Source organism: Eretmochelys imbricata, chromosome 13 (genome assembly GCF_965152235.1).
Source record: "Eretmochelys imbricata isolate rEreImb1 chromosome 13, rEreImb1.hap1, whole genome shotgun sequence".
Lineage (NCBI taxonomy): Eukaryota > Metazoa > Chordata > Testudines > Cheloniidae > Eretmochelys > Eretmochelys imbricata.
This window is the reverse complement of record NC_135584.1, coordinates 3,365,796-3,383,315: the sequence shown is the minus strand read 5'-3', so window position 1 is coordinate 3,383,315 and position 17,520 is coordinate 3,365,796. Positions and strand designations below refer to the sequence as shown.

General features: G+C 55.1%; 1 protein-coding gene across 1 annotated transcript; it reads right to left on the bottom strand.

Moving 5' to 3' along the window:
* Positions 1 to 1,042: 1,042 nt before the first annotated feature.
* Positions 1,043 to 12,716, bottom strand: PSMF1 (proteasome inhibitor subunit 1). The gene is made up of 7 exons (XM_077831701.1): positions 12,531 to 12,716; positions 10,577 to 10,729; positions 9,566 to 9,648; positions 8,180 to 8,374; positions 5,188 to 5,241; positions 2,905 to 3,063; positions 1,043 to 2,726 (listed from the first exon to the last, which is right to left on the bottom strand). Exons 1-7 carry the CDS (start codon positions 12,657 to 12,659, stop codon positions 2,675 to 2,677), a joined length of 825 nt encoding a protein of 274 aa, XP_077687827.1. The 5' UTR covers positions 12,660 to 12,716; the 3' UTR covers positions 1,043 to 2,674.
* Between the last annotated feature and the right edge of the window lie 4,804 nt (positions 12,717 to 17,520).

Below are 17,520 nucleotides of genomic sequence, written 5' to 3'. Positions count from 1 at the left end.
CTGGCCCTCCCTTTGCATACTGGGACCGGCCTGTTAAAATTCAATTCATTGCCCCATGCAGCATCTCTCTGCTCTACCGCCACCATCAGGAGATCAGGGAAATGCAAGAGGCAGCAGTAGCTCACAACTGAGCAGATTATTACACACACACCCCCCTGTAAGGAGGGATAGAAATGACAGTTGCACTTGTACTAAACTTTTCCAGGATCTTTCCTCATTGGAAAGCCCCGGTTGCCAACAGCAATGGCAGTCCATGGGGGAAACCTGCTTTGCTCCTTATAGCTACAGAGCCTCTGAAAGGGCTTTAATTAGCCCCAGCTCCAAAGGGGGAGAGGTCTTGGAGGGGAGGGGGAGAGTGTTGGAAGAATATGAAACTGCAGCATAGGTGGCGAGGGCAGGAGACGGAAGGAATCGCTACCCCTGATGCAGGAGCTGGCCACGGTGCTGAATTGATACCGCTGGCTGGTCCTCTCTGACCCATCCTCAGTTCCCAGCACAACTGCCCTGAGAGCCATAGTGTGCTGGGAACTCAGCTGTTATCACCTGCAGCTATCTGCAAGGGGTTTGAAAAGGAAGTGTCTGTGTCAGGGGGGAGGAAGAATCAAGAAGGGAAGGATTTATTTTCCCCCTTTTGCTTTCCCATTTTGGACACAATTGCCTGAGTATGGCCCCTAGGACACAGGTGATCCAGTGATTTTAGACCCAGTAGCCACAGGTAATGCTGATCTTTCCTTGGGTTGGACATTCACCTTACACAGACACCTGGTCTTCTAAGCAAAGTGCCCAGCCCTGCTTGCTGGGGGAGAAGGTAACAGGCGTGTCTCATCGGTTTCACAGCCTGGATTTTCTACTCATAAAAATATCACGTGGATCCGGCTGCAACAATCTGAAATTTCTAACCAGGAAGGGAAGTGAGAGAGTTGGGAAGCCAGAGGAAACCTTTGCTTTCTCGCTGAAGCAGCGACTGAAGTGCTGAAATTTGGAGACGTCGCCTCGTTGTCTTAAGTCAGAGGAGGGAGCAGAGTCCAGGGAGCTCACAAGCAGCAGTTCACCAAGTTTTTATTTTAGTTATAAGATCCTTTAAAAAAAAATCAAACCAAGAGAAGAATCAGAAGAACCAGTGACTTAAATTTTCAAAAGTAACTAACACTGCTGGGTCCCAGCACAATGATCCTGCAACAGGGCAGGATTTTCAGACTGTGCTAGTTACCTGCCCTCTGAAAATCAGGCCCCTCAAAGGCCCCTCAGACACAGCGGCACCCCAAATCAGCAGTCACTTTGGAAAACTGACACCACGGAATTCAGCTGGACAGGATCAGCACAGGACAGGAACTATCCTGTTAACATACTAGTCTGGTGTGACAACTGACGGAGCAAAGAACAGCCACCTGAAAAAATCCCTCCCGTAAAACATAAGGGAAGTCGAAGCACAACAGCCATAAGCGACCCCCACCACATTCTTACATCACCCCACCCAGAAAGAAAATAAAAATCACCCTGATCTCAGCTCCTCCAATGTAATTGCGGTACGCAGGGACTCCACCAAAACCAACGGAGTTATTCCAGATTCGACTGAGCACGGGTGGAGAAAAAACATTCTCCATCTTCATGTATGTCCCCAGCTTGTTCCCTTTGTGCGTTTGACAGCACTGGGGATATAGTCAGTGCCATCTTCCCGCTGTCTGTGTAAGATTCCCTCACAGCAATAGGGGAGAGAGAGACTTAAAGACAGACAGGTGATCATAAGAGCCACACAAACCAGCAGGGGAGATGCAGGGGCAGGATCTGCAACTAATGGTGACTTTTTTTTTAATTGACTTGATTGCACGTTGGTGTCTTTAGATCTAGGGGCCAGAGGATCAGCTGGTATACATCAATGTAGTCCCCCTGGAGCCAATGCAGCTAGGTCTAGCTACACCAGCTGAGGACCTGGCCATGCTGCTCTAGAGGCAGAAATTCCAAGAATTAATCCATTGCCCCATTCAGCCCTTCCTAACCCCTTACTCAACGGGCAGCTGAAGGGCCAAGGTGAGCCCAGAGCAGGGGAGAAACCACAGACGCCTTTGCAAGCCCTTCCCGGTGGTCACACTGCAGCTTCCTGCATCAACGCCTCACTAGCTCACTGCGCTCTAGGCCAGGCCTGTCTGAGACGTACACGTGGCCAGCTGGGAGCCAGTATGGAACGTGGGACTCTGCACTGGCAAGCTCGTCAAGACCGAGTCGTTACCAGACAGATGGTGGGGAGTGAATGTTTCTCTCTCGCAACAAGCAGCTGAGTAAATCCCAGAGCACACACCACGTCATCCCAGAGAAGCTGGTACAAGGAAAGCAAAGGAAATGACATTTTTTCTATACACTTCTCATAGGGCCGTTCCAGCTCTGAATAACACACCCCAAGCTGCTTTCTGTTCTTAGCACACTGCAGTCGTGTTTCAACAGGTGTTAGATTACAAATGGCTCGGGATTTCCCCGGGGGGGGGCAAGCGGAGAGATGAGAGCCACACACCGCCTTCTCCGCCGTTATACATGCAGTGAAACCTTTAAAGCTGATCTGCAGTGTAGGGAAAGGCTCTAGTGCCCGGGGAGAAAACTGCTGCTGAAGAGAGTCTTCCAAAGAGGGGAAAGGTGGGGGAAAGGTGCTTCTCTCTCAGTGTAGTCAGAGCCGGGCACGTCCTCACATGAACATGTCGTCGTATCCCGGAGGGGGAAGGTGATCTGGATCTGGCCTGCAACAGGAATGGAATGTCGAGAGCAGAGTTACAGGAGGAGTCACAGAGTGAACCCCCCCCGCCCCCCTTGGCAACCCAGAGAGTCAAGGGAGTCGGGTGCTGTTTGCGAAGAACAGGAAAACTCCAGCATGGTTATAGTCAGTGAAGCAACGCACACGCACATCCAGATACCCACCCTGCAGGACGGCCGCCCCCTGGCCCAAATGGGTCGAATCTGGCACCTGGTGGAACGGCCCCAGGAGGAAGCCGGTTTGGGAGACCTGACGATGGGTCGATAAGAGGTCTTCGAAATCCTGAGCGCAGTGGATCAGCGATCATACCACCCCTCCGACCCCTGGGAGGAAGAAGAAAGCAGGATGAGAGCAGGAACACAACTAGCTCTAATTGGAGATAAGAGTAACCAGCTCCCCTCTGCTCCGAGCTAGGATCACTGCTCCATGAGCAGCCTGGAAATCTGATTCCCATTGTTAAATCAACGTGTGTGACTACGGACGGGATGGGAAAGCGTGTGTCCAGCGCAGCAGAGCATGTGCTGGGGAGTGTAATTCAGGGAGAACAAGAGTACGCGGTTAGCTGTAAACACGAGGCTGGGGGCTCGACGGATATGGAAGAATACAAGGATGAGACGTCACGCCTTATTCTCATTTACAATAAGGCCCCTGTGGTTTGCTCCGGCCATCACCTCAGGGTGAATAGGAATTGGCCCTCTCTGTCCAATGCCTGGTATCTCTATCCTTTGGACTCGTCTACACTGGGACATTATGCAGTGTTAGAACACATGGGCACCAACATGATGTAAAACATGACTTAGCACTCAGTGCAGACAAGGGCTGTCGTAGTTAACATCCTGTCAGGGGGCTGTGATTAACTCACCCTGGGACACGCACACTGCCAGGGTGCTAAGTGGTGTCTGTTAACTCATGTTCTACTGTGAGGTGCATGGGAAAATGACAAGCCCCTTCGCTGTCCTTAATGCAGCCTGTTTTGTCACCCACAAAGAACTGCAAATAGGCACCTGCGTCTTTCGCAGTCCCACTAGCCACCTACAGAGGGGGCTGAGCAATGAACAGGGGGAGGTTTAGCAGAGGGGCAGGTTCTATATTCCTCCAGCTACTCAAAGGAGTCAGGAGAAACTGTGACCCATGCCAGCTGTGAGAATAGCTGAGACAGCGGTGAGTCAGACCCCCCGCTGCTGCAGACCGGTGCTGCTTTAGGAATCATCAGACACCCCCTGCTTTGGTTTCCTTTGCTGCTTGATTGTTATTCTTTAGGTTCATTTAGCTCTATGCTTTTGGCTGTTTGATTAAATGCAAGATTTTCTCAACCCCCGCCCTGTTGCAAGAGTTCCCAGACCCCTTCTCTGGGATCAGCGGCCTGGAACTTTTCCCAAAGCCGCGCCTGGAAGCCATTTGCTAGACCAGTTCTGCAGCCTGCAGCTGTGCCCTGTCCTCGTACTGTATGATCTCAGCTGGAGCCTCTGGATGCTGCCGCAATAAAAATAATGAACATCAGCCACAGTAAGCGCCTCAATGGGCAGCGAGCTGCTCGTGGAAAGTCCCACGGATGCTACGTAGCGGTCCCGGGGCTCAAAATCTGCCTCCAGCAGGTGCCCACTTTGGATCAAGACGCTATATACATTTAAGAAAGAAATCCCTTTAGGAGAGATGGGAAGCGGAGAGACAAGGGCCCGTCCTGATTTCCCTTTCCCTGGGGTATGCAGGGCTGCTTTCCAGCCACCCTTAGCCCTCTGCTGCAAGCTCCTCTTTCCAGCCTCCACTGAGCGTTTCCAGAAGATCCCTTTCTAGCCAACCCTTGCAGAACACAGCCCTCCAAGGAGAAATAAATCTGATCCTGATCAGCCAGAGGCTCCAAATGGCAGGACTTCCAGGACTCCATAATGAGCTGGGTAGTGTTCCCATGGACTGGTTTTACTTTGGTTACATTGTTCTTTTACTGGAATGGAAAATGATGGGTCAGTTCCACCCCTTCCTCCCCAAATGGAGCTGAGCCCAGAGCAGAAGCAAGGCACCCTACAGCATCCCTCTCTATGGCTCCCATCTCCTTGGGCAGCTGTGTCTCCTCTCTGCTCTTGGGTACCTCCAAACTGCCCTACAGATCCAGAGGGGGCTGGAGAAAGCAAAATTTTAAATTGGACGCTTAAATTCACTTAAATGTGTTTTAGCTTTGATTTAGTGGAGGAATTACTGCACATTAAATGAATACCAGCTGATTAATAAACAGATGCGGATTCCAACCAATCAACTGTGTGAGAGACAGGATCTTAGTATAATATTAAAACCATATTTCGGTTTAGAACCAACTATTGGTCCCTGGCAGTTCACACACAATAACTGTTTAATTGAAGTCCTTGTTGGAGACACTTCACTGAACGCACCAGCAAGGCCAATCTGAGTTATTTCAGTCACTCCCCACACGATCCTCTCCTGGGAATACTCACCCAAAGGGGTCCAGGTCGTCTCCACCCACAGCAAAGGGGTCCCGGGGATCAGGCCTGAAACACAAGACATAACTCCCCCAGTGAGAGGTGTTAATTTCCTCAGGCCATGTCCTATGGCAGGTGGGTACGGGGTATGGAAGAGAGTGCGTGCAGGGGGCAGGAAAGGGTGAGAGCCCATGCAGATGCGTGGGCCCATGTGACCAGCAGAGCGGGCCACTGGCAAAGAAGGCTGCACTCAGTGGGTCTCTGTATTTTAGTCTGCACTACAGACCACAGGAATGACCGAGTGACCTCACTGTGCAGACTGGTGTTTCCAGAATGTCACCAGGGTCCAGTGTTTTGTGAGGTGGCCTGTGGCTTTAATTGGTGCAGACTGGGACTCAGGGAGACTACGGGTCGCAGCACGCATCGCCCCACCTGAGCCGAGCAGCCTGGTACGCAGGACTCTGCAGTTACCACCCCTCTGTGCGAGAGGGGCACGTGGCTGCCACCTGCTCCACTTTCCGGAAAGGCAGCTGCAGGCCTGGAGCTCCCGGCAAACTGCTAACACAGCCCTGGGCAGAGCCTGAGAGGGGCCAGGTTAGCCCGTCAGCACAGGGACAGGTTCCCAAACCACAGCGCAGCCAGCGAGCCGACAAACTGACACTGACCCCCGGCTCCCACGCGCGTGAGAGGAGGGCAGGGTGTGGGGCCTGGAGGGAACGCGACGGTGCCCAGCAGGAGCACAGACCCAGCTTTCCACACTCCCTCGATGCCTTTTGTTTCTGGCGTCCATGACGAGGGTTTTTCAACTGCACGCTGCACCCCCCGCCTGCTCCAAGGCAAGCCAGCCATCGGCAGCCACGTCTCGGACCCCCGCCCCCCGCAGCAGCCCCAGAACTCCAGTGCCCGGCATTCACTAAGCCGGGCCCCTGGGGCATCACAGAGGCTTGATGAGCAGCAGCGGTGCGAAAGGAACCAGGGGTAAGATGCTAGGGACCGTCCCTCCGATCTCTCGAGGGACCAGCTCTGCATGGGCTCCAACAGGGACAGCGGGGAGTGATGACAGTGCTCTGGACAGCCACGGCAGGCTCTAATTTCCTACCTGGCCCTTGATTACAGGGGCGTGTGGGGGAGGGGAGAGAATAAAGAGCCCCGCCCCTCCGCTATCCCAGGGAAAGAGATTATCAGGGCGCATAAGCACCTGAGAGCAGGGGCCCAGGAGCCCACAGACTGATCCCTCACTTTGGGGGTGGGGGCAGGGGCAGGGGGGCTGCAGAGTCACGATTTTCCATCCGGGATGTTGTGCTCACAAACTGGTCCGAAGGAAGATCATCGAGAAGGGAAGCAAAGTTAAAAGGCTTTTCCTCTCCCTCCCATAAGCCTTCTGCAGCTGCACAGCCGCAGCTCAGCCCCTGGCGGTGCGGGAGGCGCTGCTGGGCAAACGGCCCCTGGACGAACTGCTCTCTCTGCCATAGCCAGGCAGGGTCCCCGTTCTAACTCCCCCCCTCCCCGAACACAGCTCCATGCTCGTCCAGTGGGGGCTCCTCCACCAGATCCCAGCCCCCTCCGGGGATCGAAAGGAGCTCCGCCGTCTGCCCTCCCCCTTCCAGGCACAAAGCACTAGGCTGTGCAACCCTCGTGCCCACTGGCCAGCACTGCCACAAGCCTCCCTGCTGGACTCAGCAGCCCGAACTGACAGCCCATACCTAGCAGAGACATGGCCAGCTCTCCCATCAGAGGTCAGCCAGCTAATGGGGCCTTCTGCTCCCCACAGCAGCCCCTTGTCCCACCAGCCCTACACACCCAGCCCCCCTAGGCAGGGCAGACCTCAGAGACGGGCCTGCTTCCCTCCCTGTCCTGTGCCCTCCTGACTCTGGCTGCAGGGCCCTACCCCCAGCCTTGACACTCCTGACAGATCGTGTGGCCTGGGGCAGATTTCAGCCCATCTGTGGGACAGACCATGAATCCCTTCCTGCCCTGGTCCCACATAGGGTTTGCACACTCTGCCCCAAGCTTAGGGTTACCATACGTCCGTATTTTCCCGGACGTGTCTGGCTTTTTACGTCTTAAATCGCCGTCTGGGAGGAATTTTTAAATATCTAAAAACGTCTGGGATTTTGCCATTATTATTTTTCCCCAAAGAAGAGTTGATCATTTGAGAAAGAGAGTGAATGTTGATCACTCGAGAGAGTGCCCGCTTTTCCCCCCTAGCTCCTAGCGCTTGCGCCGCGAAACAGCTGTTTCGTGCGGCTGGGAGGGAGGAGGCGGAATGCGGCGCGCTCAGGGGAGATGGCGGGGCCAGGGCGGGGATTTGGGGAAGGGGTCCAATGGGGCAGGGAGGGGGCAGAGTTGGGGCGGGGCTGGGGGTCCCCGTGGAGTGTCCTCTTTTTTCAGTGTTCAAATATGGTAGCCCTACCCAAGCTGCTACCCCTGACTCTCAGGGATGGGAGGGGAAGGGGCCCCCTGAACCCCTAGGCAAGGGGGTAAGGCCATGGCACAGGGGCGGAGTGACACAGGTGCCTTATCCTGCCCATGTTGGGGTGTGGCATGTCACCTCACTCTTCTCCCAGGTGGCCAACTCTGGCAGCATCTCACCCAAAACACAGGGTGGGGTCCCAAGCGCCAGACAAGACCTCCCACTGGTGGGCCAGCTTAGAGGGAAGCCAGCCAGAGCCCGATGCCAACAGCCACCGAGGGTCAGGATCAGCCCGAAGGGTGAACCAGAAGCATGGGATTTATAAGCAGGGCTGACTGGGGTGCCAGGACATGGGCTGTTTTAAAGAATCCCCCTCCTGCATCTCTTGGATCCCTCTGAGAACTAAACGTGCGACACGGAGCTAGACCGTGCACTGGTGCCCATGAGGACACGTCTGTGACAGAGGCTGGTGGGGGCGGGTGAGGGAAGGAACCATGGAGGGCTAGATGTTCCGTCACGGCTTTCCTGCCACCCACCTCATTTGAAAGAAGAGCAAGCTATGCAGCCCCATCCCCTCGCCAGCGTCTCACTCACCAGGACGGCTGCCGGCCACCGAGAGGCTGCCAGGGAGGAATCCTCAAGGGGTCATAATCCTGAGTGGAGGCAGGCGGGACCTTCTTCTCAGGCTTGGGCTCCTTTTTGGGGTCGCTCTTCTCTTTGGGAGCCCCCAACGGAGAGATGATGCCTGTGACAACCCTGGTCTGCAGCTCCTCGACGTTCTTGTACACTCTGCAGGGGCAAGAGAGAGAATCAAGGCTGACAGCTAGACAACTGACATCACCCAAGGCCCTGCTAGAAAGGGTTTGGTGGTAAAGGCCCTAACACAATAGTGTGAGGGGCCCCCAACACAACACACACCCAGAACAACTGTCCTTTTCAACGCCCCAGCAGTACCCATGGCACGTTCATCCTGCGGCCCTGGCCGGATTGCCTGCAGATGTCAGGGGGGAAAGGGAACATGGTGGATTTTGGCTTGTTTCTTGTTTGGAACTCCTGGCCAGTGTCCAAGCCGTCTAAGATTTCCTTATCTGCAAATGGAGGGGCTGGTTGCAGCACAAACAGGGCTTTCAGGGGCTCTGGTAAACCAGAAGTTAAAAATGCCGGAATGGAACGATTTCAAGACCCACGGCCCTGGCGTTTGCTGACGTCTCGGGTGAGACGCAGCATTCAGGCGTTAAGCAGAGAGCAGCTGGGCAAGTCTGATCTTCACCCAGCTTTGCAGCAGAGTTGACAGAGGCAGGAGGGAATCACAGAACTTGGAGGTGGGGGGGGGAGAATCCCTTTCAGATATTCACTGATGCAGCAGTGCTCCCTACAACACAGGTTGGGTGCTTTGTCCAGTCTTGAGTCCGATGTCCCAAGCCATGGAGCTTCCCCTCCCTCAGGAGACTATTCCACAGTCTCAAGCTCCGAATCTCCCCACGGTTACACACGGTGGGCAGCATGCAAACATCTAAGGAAGTCCAATCACTTTTCCCACGGCAAGTCGGTAGCACAGGTCTGTACTGTGGTGTCTGTGTTGGAGTCAGGGTGCAAGTTCCTTGGGGGCAGGGCCTGGGCTTTCATGCAGGGAACACATGACAGCCAGCACGCTGGAAATAAAGTTACAGACCCAGCCAGAGGCTCAGCTGGGATTAGAACTCCCAAAGCAGTGAGCTCCCAGGCCTGTGCTCTGATCCAGAGGCCACGTGGCCTAACTCCCTCTCTTCTCCCAGCCTGAGCCTGGGGTGCCATCTGGGAATAAGGGAGGAGAAGAATATGTGGGGGATTGAAGCTTTATCTGCAAAGAGCCCCTCAGGTTCCTCCGAAAGTACCCTATTCTCCCCTTGTTTATTTCACCCCCCCGCCCCGATCTTCACCTGCCTCCCCTTCCCGAGGGCTCAGACACTTGTGTGGAGCATCCCCATGAAATGCAGTTACCTATGGAAATCATCCAAGTGCTCTGGGTCGATGTAATCTGCCACTGTCAAGGTCAAATCCGCCACCTGCTGGGAGCTGCAATCCTGGGGAAGGACAAACAAAACACGGCCTCAGCAGCCGAGCTCATGGGGCGGGGGGGGAGGCGGCAGACACAACAGCAGAACAGGTTGGGGGGGGGGGGAGGGGAAATCCGAGGCAGGGGCCATCACTGGAGTTTGCTCCTCTCCTGGCACTTGTCAATGCAGGATCCGTATGTCTGGATTCCCAGCTGTCTAAACCCAAGTGTAACCAACTTGCGGTGGGTTGAGAAGGGTCTTTCCCAGCTCTCCCTGCCCGGGCTGCAGAGGGACAGACAGGTACTGTGCTACACACGGGACGGGCGTGACAGAGCAGGCAGCCTGGCAACAAGGATCTGGAAGTCCACAAGACGCACAAAGGCTGCAACTCATTAGTGGGCCGAGCGGTAATAACATCACAGCTTCACCCACATGGATGTCTGACCTTAGCTTCCTGCTTCACACTGGACACAACACTTCCAGGGCCAGTCCCTCGGCTGGGGGGAAAGGCACTGCTCCATGGCAGGTGATAAGTCACCCTGATTTACACCAGCGGCAAACCCTGCATGACTCCACAATCACACAGCCTCCTGCATGCTTTTGAGGACGTTACGGGCCAAGCTCCTCCCTGACGTGTACCCGGAGCACCTCCCCGAGGTCAGAGACGCCGAATCGCAAGGAGCCAGCGCAGAACCTGGGCCACACTGGCCCCCTCTCCCCGTTTAGCCAGCTGGGTTTCTCGTTGAGTGCCTCCCACTCAATAGGAGCCAAGGGCACTGGGGGACGTAGGAGGCCAGGAAAACGGATGCTCAAGTGAGTCACAGCTGTTATTCTTTGCCTCTCCTCCCTTACGGGGGTGGCATTGACGCCCCACCTCCCTCTCCCCACCTCCTGGAGAGCTGAGACCCCACAGGGACCGATCCTTACATAGCACCCAGCCAGCTGGGAGCCTCACCAGGACGTTGAGAATCATGCTACTGTCCACCATGATCGCCTTCAGCAGGAGCTCGCGGCGGTCGTCCGTGGACTTGTATCGCAGTGTGTACAGGTCCTTGTTGGCGTTCCACCCGGCCGGCAGCAGCTCCGACTTCCTTTCATTGGGACCTGGCTGCAAAAAGGCATCAGAGAGAACAAGCTGGAGTCCCAGCTGATACCAACGGGGCGACAGGAACAGATCCCGGCTGGACACAGGAATCCGGGAGGAGGTTTAAACCTCCCAAAGGGATTGCATCGTTGCCGGCACGGGTCCGATTGCGGGATCAGGGCCCCGGTTCCGCTGTACAGGACTCAGCCTATCATGCAGGGCAACTACTACAAAAAATGCTGCAAACAGGGCTCTCCCAGGTCATGAGCAAACTAGAGAGACTCCCAGATCAGGGTATTTTCCGGCATTAGCACTTGATGACTGTAAATCTGACGTCCTTCTAAAGGAGCCCCCAGGCCAAGACCTTCTCTACCAAGATCCTTCCCTTCTAGAGGGCATACATAAACTGAATTTAACCCATCACAGCTCTCTTAGGACCCAGTGCTGTACATACTTGCTACCGGATGTAATGCTTACTGCTGTGAGTAATCCCCAGCTACGTCTACACTGCCCAACCCAGGTGTGTTCTTACATCCAGATGGATAACTCACCGTAACACTGTAGTGGAGTCACAGCACTGTAGTTTTCACCTCAACGCAGCTAACTGAGGTAAGGCCCAGACGGGGGTAAGGTATAGACTGGACAAGGTACCCAGAGGTAAAAACTACGTGTACTTTGTGTGCACTAGGATCTCACAGCAAGGTAGCTATCTGGATGTCAAAACACACCTGTTTTTTTTTTCAGGGAAGACCCAGCTCCCTCGGCTTGGCAGTGTCTGCGGGATTGGGCGCGGCAAGCTGATCCACAGGGGCTGACCTCTGTCTGCACAGAGCCCCCCTGACTTCAACGGCCTCCAGCCGCCCGGTGCAGGGGGTCCCCCTGCACGGATCAGCATGCAGCTCTGGAGCATCAGAGAGACTCATCTGCTCCTAAACGTCAGAAAAATAACTTTCCCATCACTAAGGCTGATGTGGGCACAATACGGTTGTTACGGTTTGTCTTTGTCTGAGAGCAAAGGAATCGTTTAAAGGTGAAATATTATAAATAAACTGCACAAATTCTTTTTAAAAAATGATGTATTTCAAGACCCAAGTAGAGAGGAAAGACCTAGAAAAGTCTGCAGCTGCAACACCCTCATATTCCCTTTAAAGGGATTTGGTCTCAAATTTAGCTTTTGTAGAAATAAACTTTCAGGCCCGAGCAATGAGTCTGAGTTTTTAAATAGGGATAATTTGGTGGGAACAGGTTATTTATTTCTCAACAGACATCGCTCACCCTGCGGCCTGGCGCTGGTAGGGCCCATACTGGGAGCAAAACTCAGGGAAACAAAAGTGAAACTACTCAGGGTATGAGCAGCGTCCCTCCAGCCCCCAGCGGACTGGGGAGAGGAGCCACAGCCCAGGAACAGCAAGCAATGCGCAGTGCCCAGCCCAGGCCCTCCCCCTGCCCTGGGCTCTGCCAAGCTTTGCAGCATCAGGGCCTTTGGGGATGCGGGGCAGGCAGCGTCTCCCACACTGACACCCCCATGGGGCGATGCCTGACACGGGGCGGCGGTTTTGCCCCCGCCCCTTTCACCCGACAGCGGCTGCTCCCACAGGCGCCCGTGGGCGCTGGTTACACAACGCCCCCCCCCCCTTCGGGCTTGTGCTCTGGGGTTTGCACCGCGCTTAGCGCGGGGCCAGGCCTGGGGAGCCCCGGAAACACCTCCCCGCCTTGCCGCGCGGGCACCCCGAGGCGGTGCCGGGCCGGATGCACCCCCCGGGGGCACGGGGCCGGATGCACCCCCCGGGGGCACGGGGCCGCCCCCCCAGCGGGGGCCCCTTACCTGGTCCCCGGTGCCCAGCGCGCGGTACTGGTGCGTGACCAGCTGCCAGTGGACGAAGCAGAGCAGCGAGTCCTGCGGGCGGCGGAGGCCGGGCGCCTGCGAGGCGTAGAGCAGCTCCAGGCCGGCCATGCTGCCCGCAGCCGGGCGTCCGCAGAGCCCGGCCCGCCCCGGCCGGGGAAGCGACAGCGCCGGGCCGCCTGGCGGGCCCCGCTGGAAACGCGGCGAGGCGCTTGGGTTCCGCTGCAGGAGAGCCGGGGCCGGGCTGGAGCGGGGCGGCCCCGGGCCGGGTCAGGGCCAGCCGGGGCTGCACGAGCTCCTCCGCGGGGGCCGGGGCCGGAGTTACCCGCAGCCCCGCAAGCGGCGTTCCGCAGGCGCGGGCTGGCCGCGGAGTTTGCTAGAGCAGCGACTGGCACCGCCCCGGAGTCCCGGCCCGTCCTGTCCCCTTCCCAATCCTGCCCCCCTCCCCAGGGTCCCGTCCTGTCCCCCCTCCCAATCCTGCCCCCCTCCCCGGGGTCCTGTCCTGTCCCCCCAGTCCTGTCCTGTCCCCCTTCCCAATCCTGCCCCCCACCCCGGAGTCCTCTCCTGTCCCGCCAGTCCTGTCCCCCTTCCCAATCCTGCCCCCCTCCTCGGGGTCCCGTCGTGTCCCCCCAGTCCTGTCCCCCTTCCCAATCCTGTCCCCCTCCCCGGGGTCCTGTCCTGTCCCCCTTCCCAATCCTGTCCCCCTTCCCAATCCTGTCCCCCTCCCCGGAGTCCTGTCCTGTCCCCCCAGTCCTCTCCTGTCCCCCTTCCCAATCCTGCCCCCCACCCCGGAGTCCTCTCCTGTCCCGCCAGTCCTGTCCTGTCCCTCTTCCCAATCCTGCCCCCCTCCCCGGGGTCCCGTCCTGTCCCGCCAGTCCTGTCCCCCTTCCCAATCCTGCCCCCCTCCCCAGGGTCCCGTCCTGTCCCCCCAGTCCTGTCCTGTCCCCCTTCCCAATCCTGCCCCCCACCCCGGAGTCTTCTCCTGTCCCGCCAGTCCTGTCCCCCTTCCCAATCCTGCCCCCCTCCCCGGAGTCCCGTCCTGTCCCCACAGTTCTGTCCTGTCCCCCTCCCCGGAGTCCTGTCCTGTCCCCCTTCCCCAGAGTCCCGTCCTGTCCCATCCTATCCCCCTCCCTGGAGTCCCTTCCTATCCCCCTTCCCAGTCCTGTCCCCCTCCCTAGAGTCCCATCTTGTTCCATCCTGTCCCCCTCCCCGGAGTCCCATCCTGTCCCCCTTCCCAAATCTACCCCCTCCCTGGAGTCCTGTCCTGTCCCCCTCCCCAGAATCCTGTCCTGTACCCCTTCCCAGAGTCCCATACCCCTTCCTGGTGTTCTGTGCCCCTCCCTGGTGTCCTGTCCCGTCCCCCTTCTCAGTCCCGTCCCCCTCCCCAGAGTCCTGTCCCCCTCCCTGGAGTCCTGTCACATACCCCTTCCTGGAGTCTCATACCCCTTCCTGGACTCCTGTCCCCCACCCCGGAGTCCTGTTCCCCTTCCCAGAGTCCTGTCCTGTCCCCCTCCTCAGATCCTGTTCCCCTTCCCGGAGGCTCATTTGTCTTGTCGTCCCCACCGCCCAAGTCTCACCTCACTTAGAAACTACCTGCTTACAAAACCAGACACAAACATACAGCTGCGTCACATTAGTACTGAACAATGGCTGACTGTCTCATTGTTACCATCTAATTATACAGTAAATCAAGTTAGAGTATAAATATTGTACCTCTATTTCGGCATATAGTGCATGGAGCAGTATAAACAGGTCATTGTCTGAAATTTTCGTTTGCACTGACTCCGCTAGTGCTTTTCTGTTGTAAAACTAGGCAAATCTCTAGATGAGGTGAGGTACCCCCGGAAGACCTCAATATCATAGACTAGAATATCAGGGTTGGAAGGGACCTCAGGAGGTCATCTAGTCCAACCCCCTGCTCAAAGCAGGACCAATCCCCAACTAAATCATCCCAGCCAGGGCTTTGTCAAGCAGGGCCTTAAAAACCTCTAAGGAAGGAGATTCCACCACCTCCCTAGGTAACGCATTCCAGTGCTTCACCTCCCTCTTAGTGAAATAGTTTTTCCTAATATCCAACCTAGACCTCCCCCACTGCAATTTGAGACCATTGCTCCTTGTTCTGTCAGGGATGGATTTCCCCGGTTGAGAAGCACTGGACTAGAGAACTGCATCCCTGCTCTACTTTCTGCGGGGGAGGGGGGACTCCAAATCTGATAGAAGGGGCCCACTCTCGGGCCAGTTCTAGATGGTTTGCACCCTGTTGCTCCTCCAGCCCCCAGTCAAGCTGCTGGAAGTTTTCCATCAGAGCCGGATAAGTGACCACAGGCTTTATACAGCATCAAAATACATGACTGTGAGTTACCCCGTGAGATATATTTTCAGGCTGTTTTTAGTCTCGGGGGGGCTGAGGTTTAATGACAAGGTTAAAAAAAAAAGTCTCCAACATCATTTTAGTTTAATAACCTTTGGGACATTTGGCACTGGGGAAAACTCAATTATAGATGAAAAAGTTGGAAAGTATCTTGCAATCTGGTTGCACTTTATCCATGAGGAAAAAAACAGAAACTCCAGTTGTCTGTCAGTCAAGCTCATGTAGTTACTGTTTGACTTGTTATGGGTTTTTAACTAATTCCTGACAAATAGCGATCAGTTTAATAGGTCCTGTGGTGCTCATTTGGGCCCTGATCCTGCAAACACTTCACAGAGCAGGTGAAAAGTGAAGCTCATGCATAAGCGTTTGCACAATCTGGGTCTTAGTACTGACAGTTCCAATTGTGCTCAGTAATGATGTGGAGAATAATACCCAGTAATGATTCACAGTAACCACAAACAAAACACCCTATGTCTTTATGCAGAGAGAATTAATCAGAATTTTCTGCCAGGTGACAGAATTACAAAAAACCACCTTTGATTCACGGCGCTCCAATGACAAGCCAACAGGAAGGAGTGATCCTGTCTACCAGGAACTATGTTAGAGAGACACGGTGGGTGAGGAAATATCTGTTATTGGACCAACTTCGATTGCTGTGTATCTGGGAGTGGGGAAGGGTTCTTTTCAGGAAGAAGTGGCTATCTTACAATAGCTAACTAACAGACAACACTCATCAGGTTAATTTCTTAGGCCCTGCTGCTGCAAACACTTCTGGGGGTGTTTAGAAATAAGCACGACAAACGTGTGAACAAGACCAGGACATTACTACTCAAGAGTACCCAGATTATATCCCACTTAATTGGACAGATAGTTTCACAGGTAGGTGTGACCAGGCTGGAGCCCAGCAAGAAGGGGCGGTGAGAGGATTTTATTGTAGGTATGTAATTAATTACCAAGAGGTAACCATTAAGTAAGCATATACATTCAATCCCAGCGGGAAGCTCTGTTTCCAATACAAGCCCCTTTGATCTGAGATTGGAGTGAAAGGTAGAGCCCTGGAATTGATGCTGGCCTCACATCAGTGCCAGTCCAGGTGAACGCCTTTGAAATCAGTGGACTTGCTTGGGTGGAAAATTGGTGAGTGAGAAGAGAATCAGGCCCTCTTTGTATTAAGAATAATGCGTCCCGAGGTGAATTCAGCAGGGACTTTGTCTGCCGTGTGTGCTACCGACCTTTTCAGCTGCACTCCACCACTTCTGAAATGATCCCCTTCAGCCCTGCACAGGTTATATAGAGGGGAGGTGATGTGAAGTCAGCTGATTTGGGTTCTGCCACTTTATTGCCCAGAGGTTGCCGAGTGATGATGTTTCTAGTGTTCTGAGTTCCAGGTTCTGAGTTGTCCCGGGGTATGGAGACTGGGGCAGAGAGCGCTCTCCTCTGCTGAATGGAAATGCCCCTGACCTTACAAGGAGGTTGCTGTTGTCTCCAGAAAAGGTCTGACCAGAGGAACAGGAAGCCAGTGATCAGGGGCCACAACACTCCAGTCTGAGGGTATGTCTACACGGCAATCGAAAGTGTGATTGCAGCATCGGTCGGCAGGCCAGCGCAGCTAAAAATAGCAGTGAAGACAGGGCAGAATGGGTTTCAGTGCAGGCTGTCCAAGTACGGCCAGGGACCAGGGTACGGACTTGCATTGCTAGCCTGCGCTGAAGCCCCATGCCTCTGTATCTTCACTGCTACTCTTAGCCATGTGAGCTAGACAAAAGCAAGTGCAAGTAGGCAGACTGGAGCTGCAATAATGCAGTGTAGACGACCCTGGGATTTTCCTGGGAGCAGAAATAGTATCCCACGTGAAGGAAACTCTGGAAAGGTCCTTTCCTGAAATAAATAAAATCCCACCTGTTGCCTCTGTATCACTCAATGGGGTCATGGGGAGAGAGGGACTGGGCAGCAGGAAGGATCTCTTAACATGCACATCCGTTACGTGAGTGAAATCACAGGCCAACTTGAGACTAGCTGAAACTTTGGTCCCAAGTGAGAGGATGGGTGCTGTACAATGCCACAGAGACAGCTTCTCTCTGCAAGTCTGCAGCAAGGGGCAGCATAAATCAGTGCTCTCTTGTGACGAGAGATCTCATCCCTTCCTGGACTTATCTTCCGACCTGCAAACCCCAGCACCTGGCACAAAGGGAGGGTCAGATTGTTTTGCACCCCTCAGAGAGTTATTGGCCCATTCGTGTGGCCTAGATTCATGTGAAACAGGACAGAGCCCTCCTCTGGTTAGTAACTTCCAGGCCCCGCTCTCGACCTGCGATTGCTCCAGGAGCTAAAAGCTCACACTAGAGGGCCCTCTATCTCTTTCAATAGAACCCTAAGACTGCACTTTCTCAGGCAGAATGTCTGATCCCAGAGGTGAGTCTCCATTTCAAGGCTGGAAGAAACTTGTACTCCCAAGGAGTGGCGTTCCTGGTTCCTTCACAGAGGTAACCCCATACCTGCATCAGACGCAGAAAGGCCAGAGGAGCCCCCTCTGCAGCCCCCCAACTCCCTCCCCCATTGTAGAGGGAGAAGGGGTAGCAGTTAGAGACACAGAACTAGAGG

What these genes read in the sequence shown, in the direction of transcription:
- PSMF1 (XM_077831701.1), bottom strand. Translation starts at nt 12,659, where the DNA reads ATGGCCGGCCTGGAGCTGCTCTACGCCTCGCAGGCGCCCGGCCTCCGC. An exon ending in CGCTGGGCACCGGGGACCAG is followed by an intron (nt 10,730 to 12,530) that starts GTAAGGGGCCCC and finishes GCCTTTTTGCAG; the next exon opens with CCAGGTCCCAATGAAAGGAA. An exon ending in GGTGGCCGGCAGCCGTCCTG is followed by an intron (nt 5,242 to 8,179) that starts GTGAGTGAGACG and finishes CTTGTGTTTCAG; the next exon opens with GCCTGATCCCCGGGACCCCT.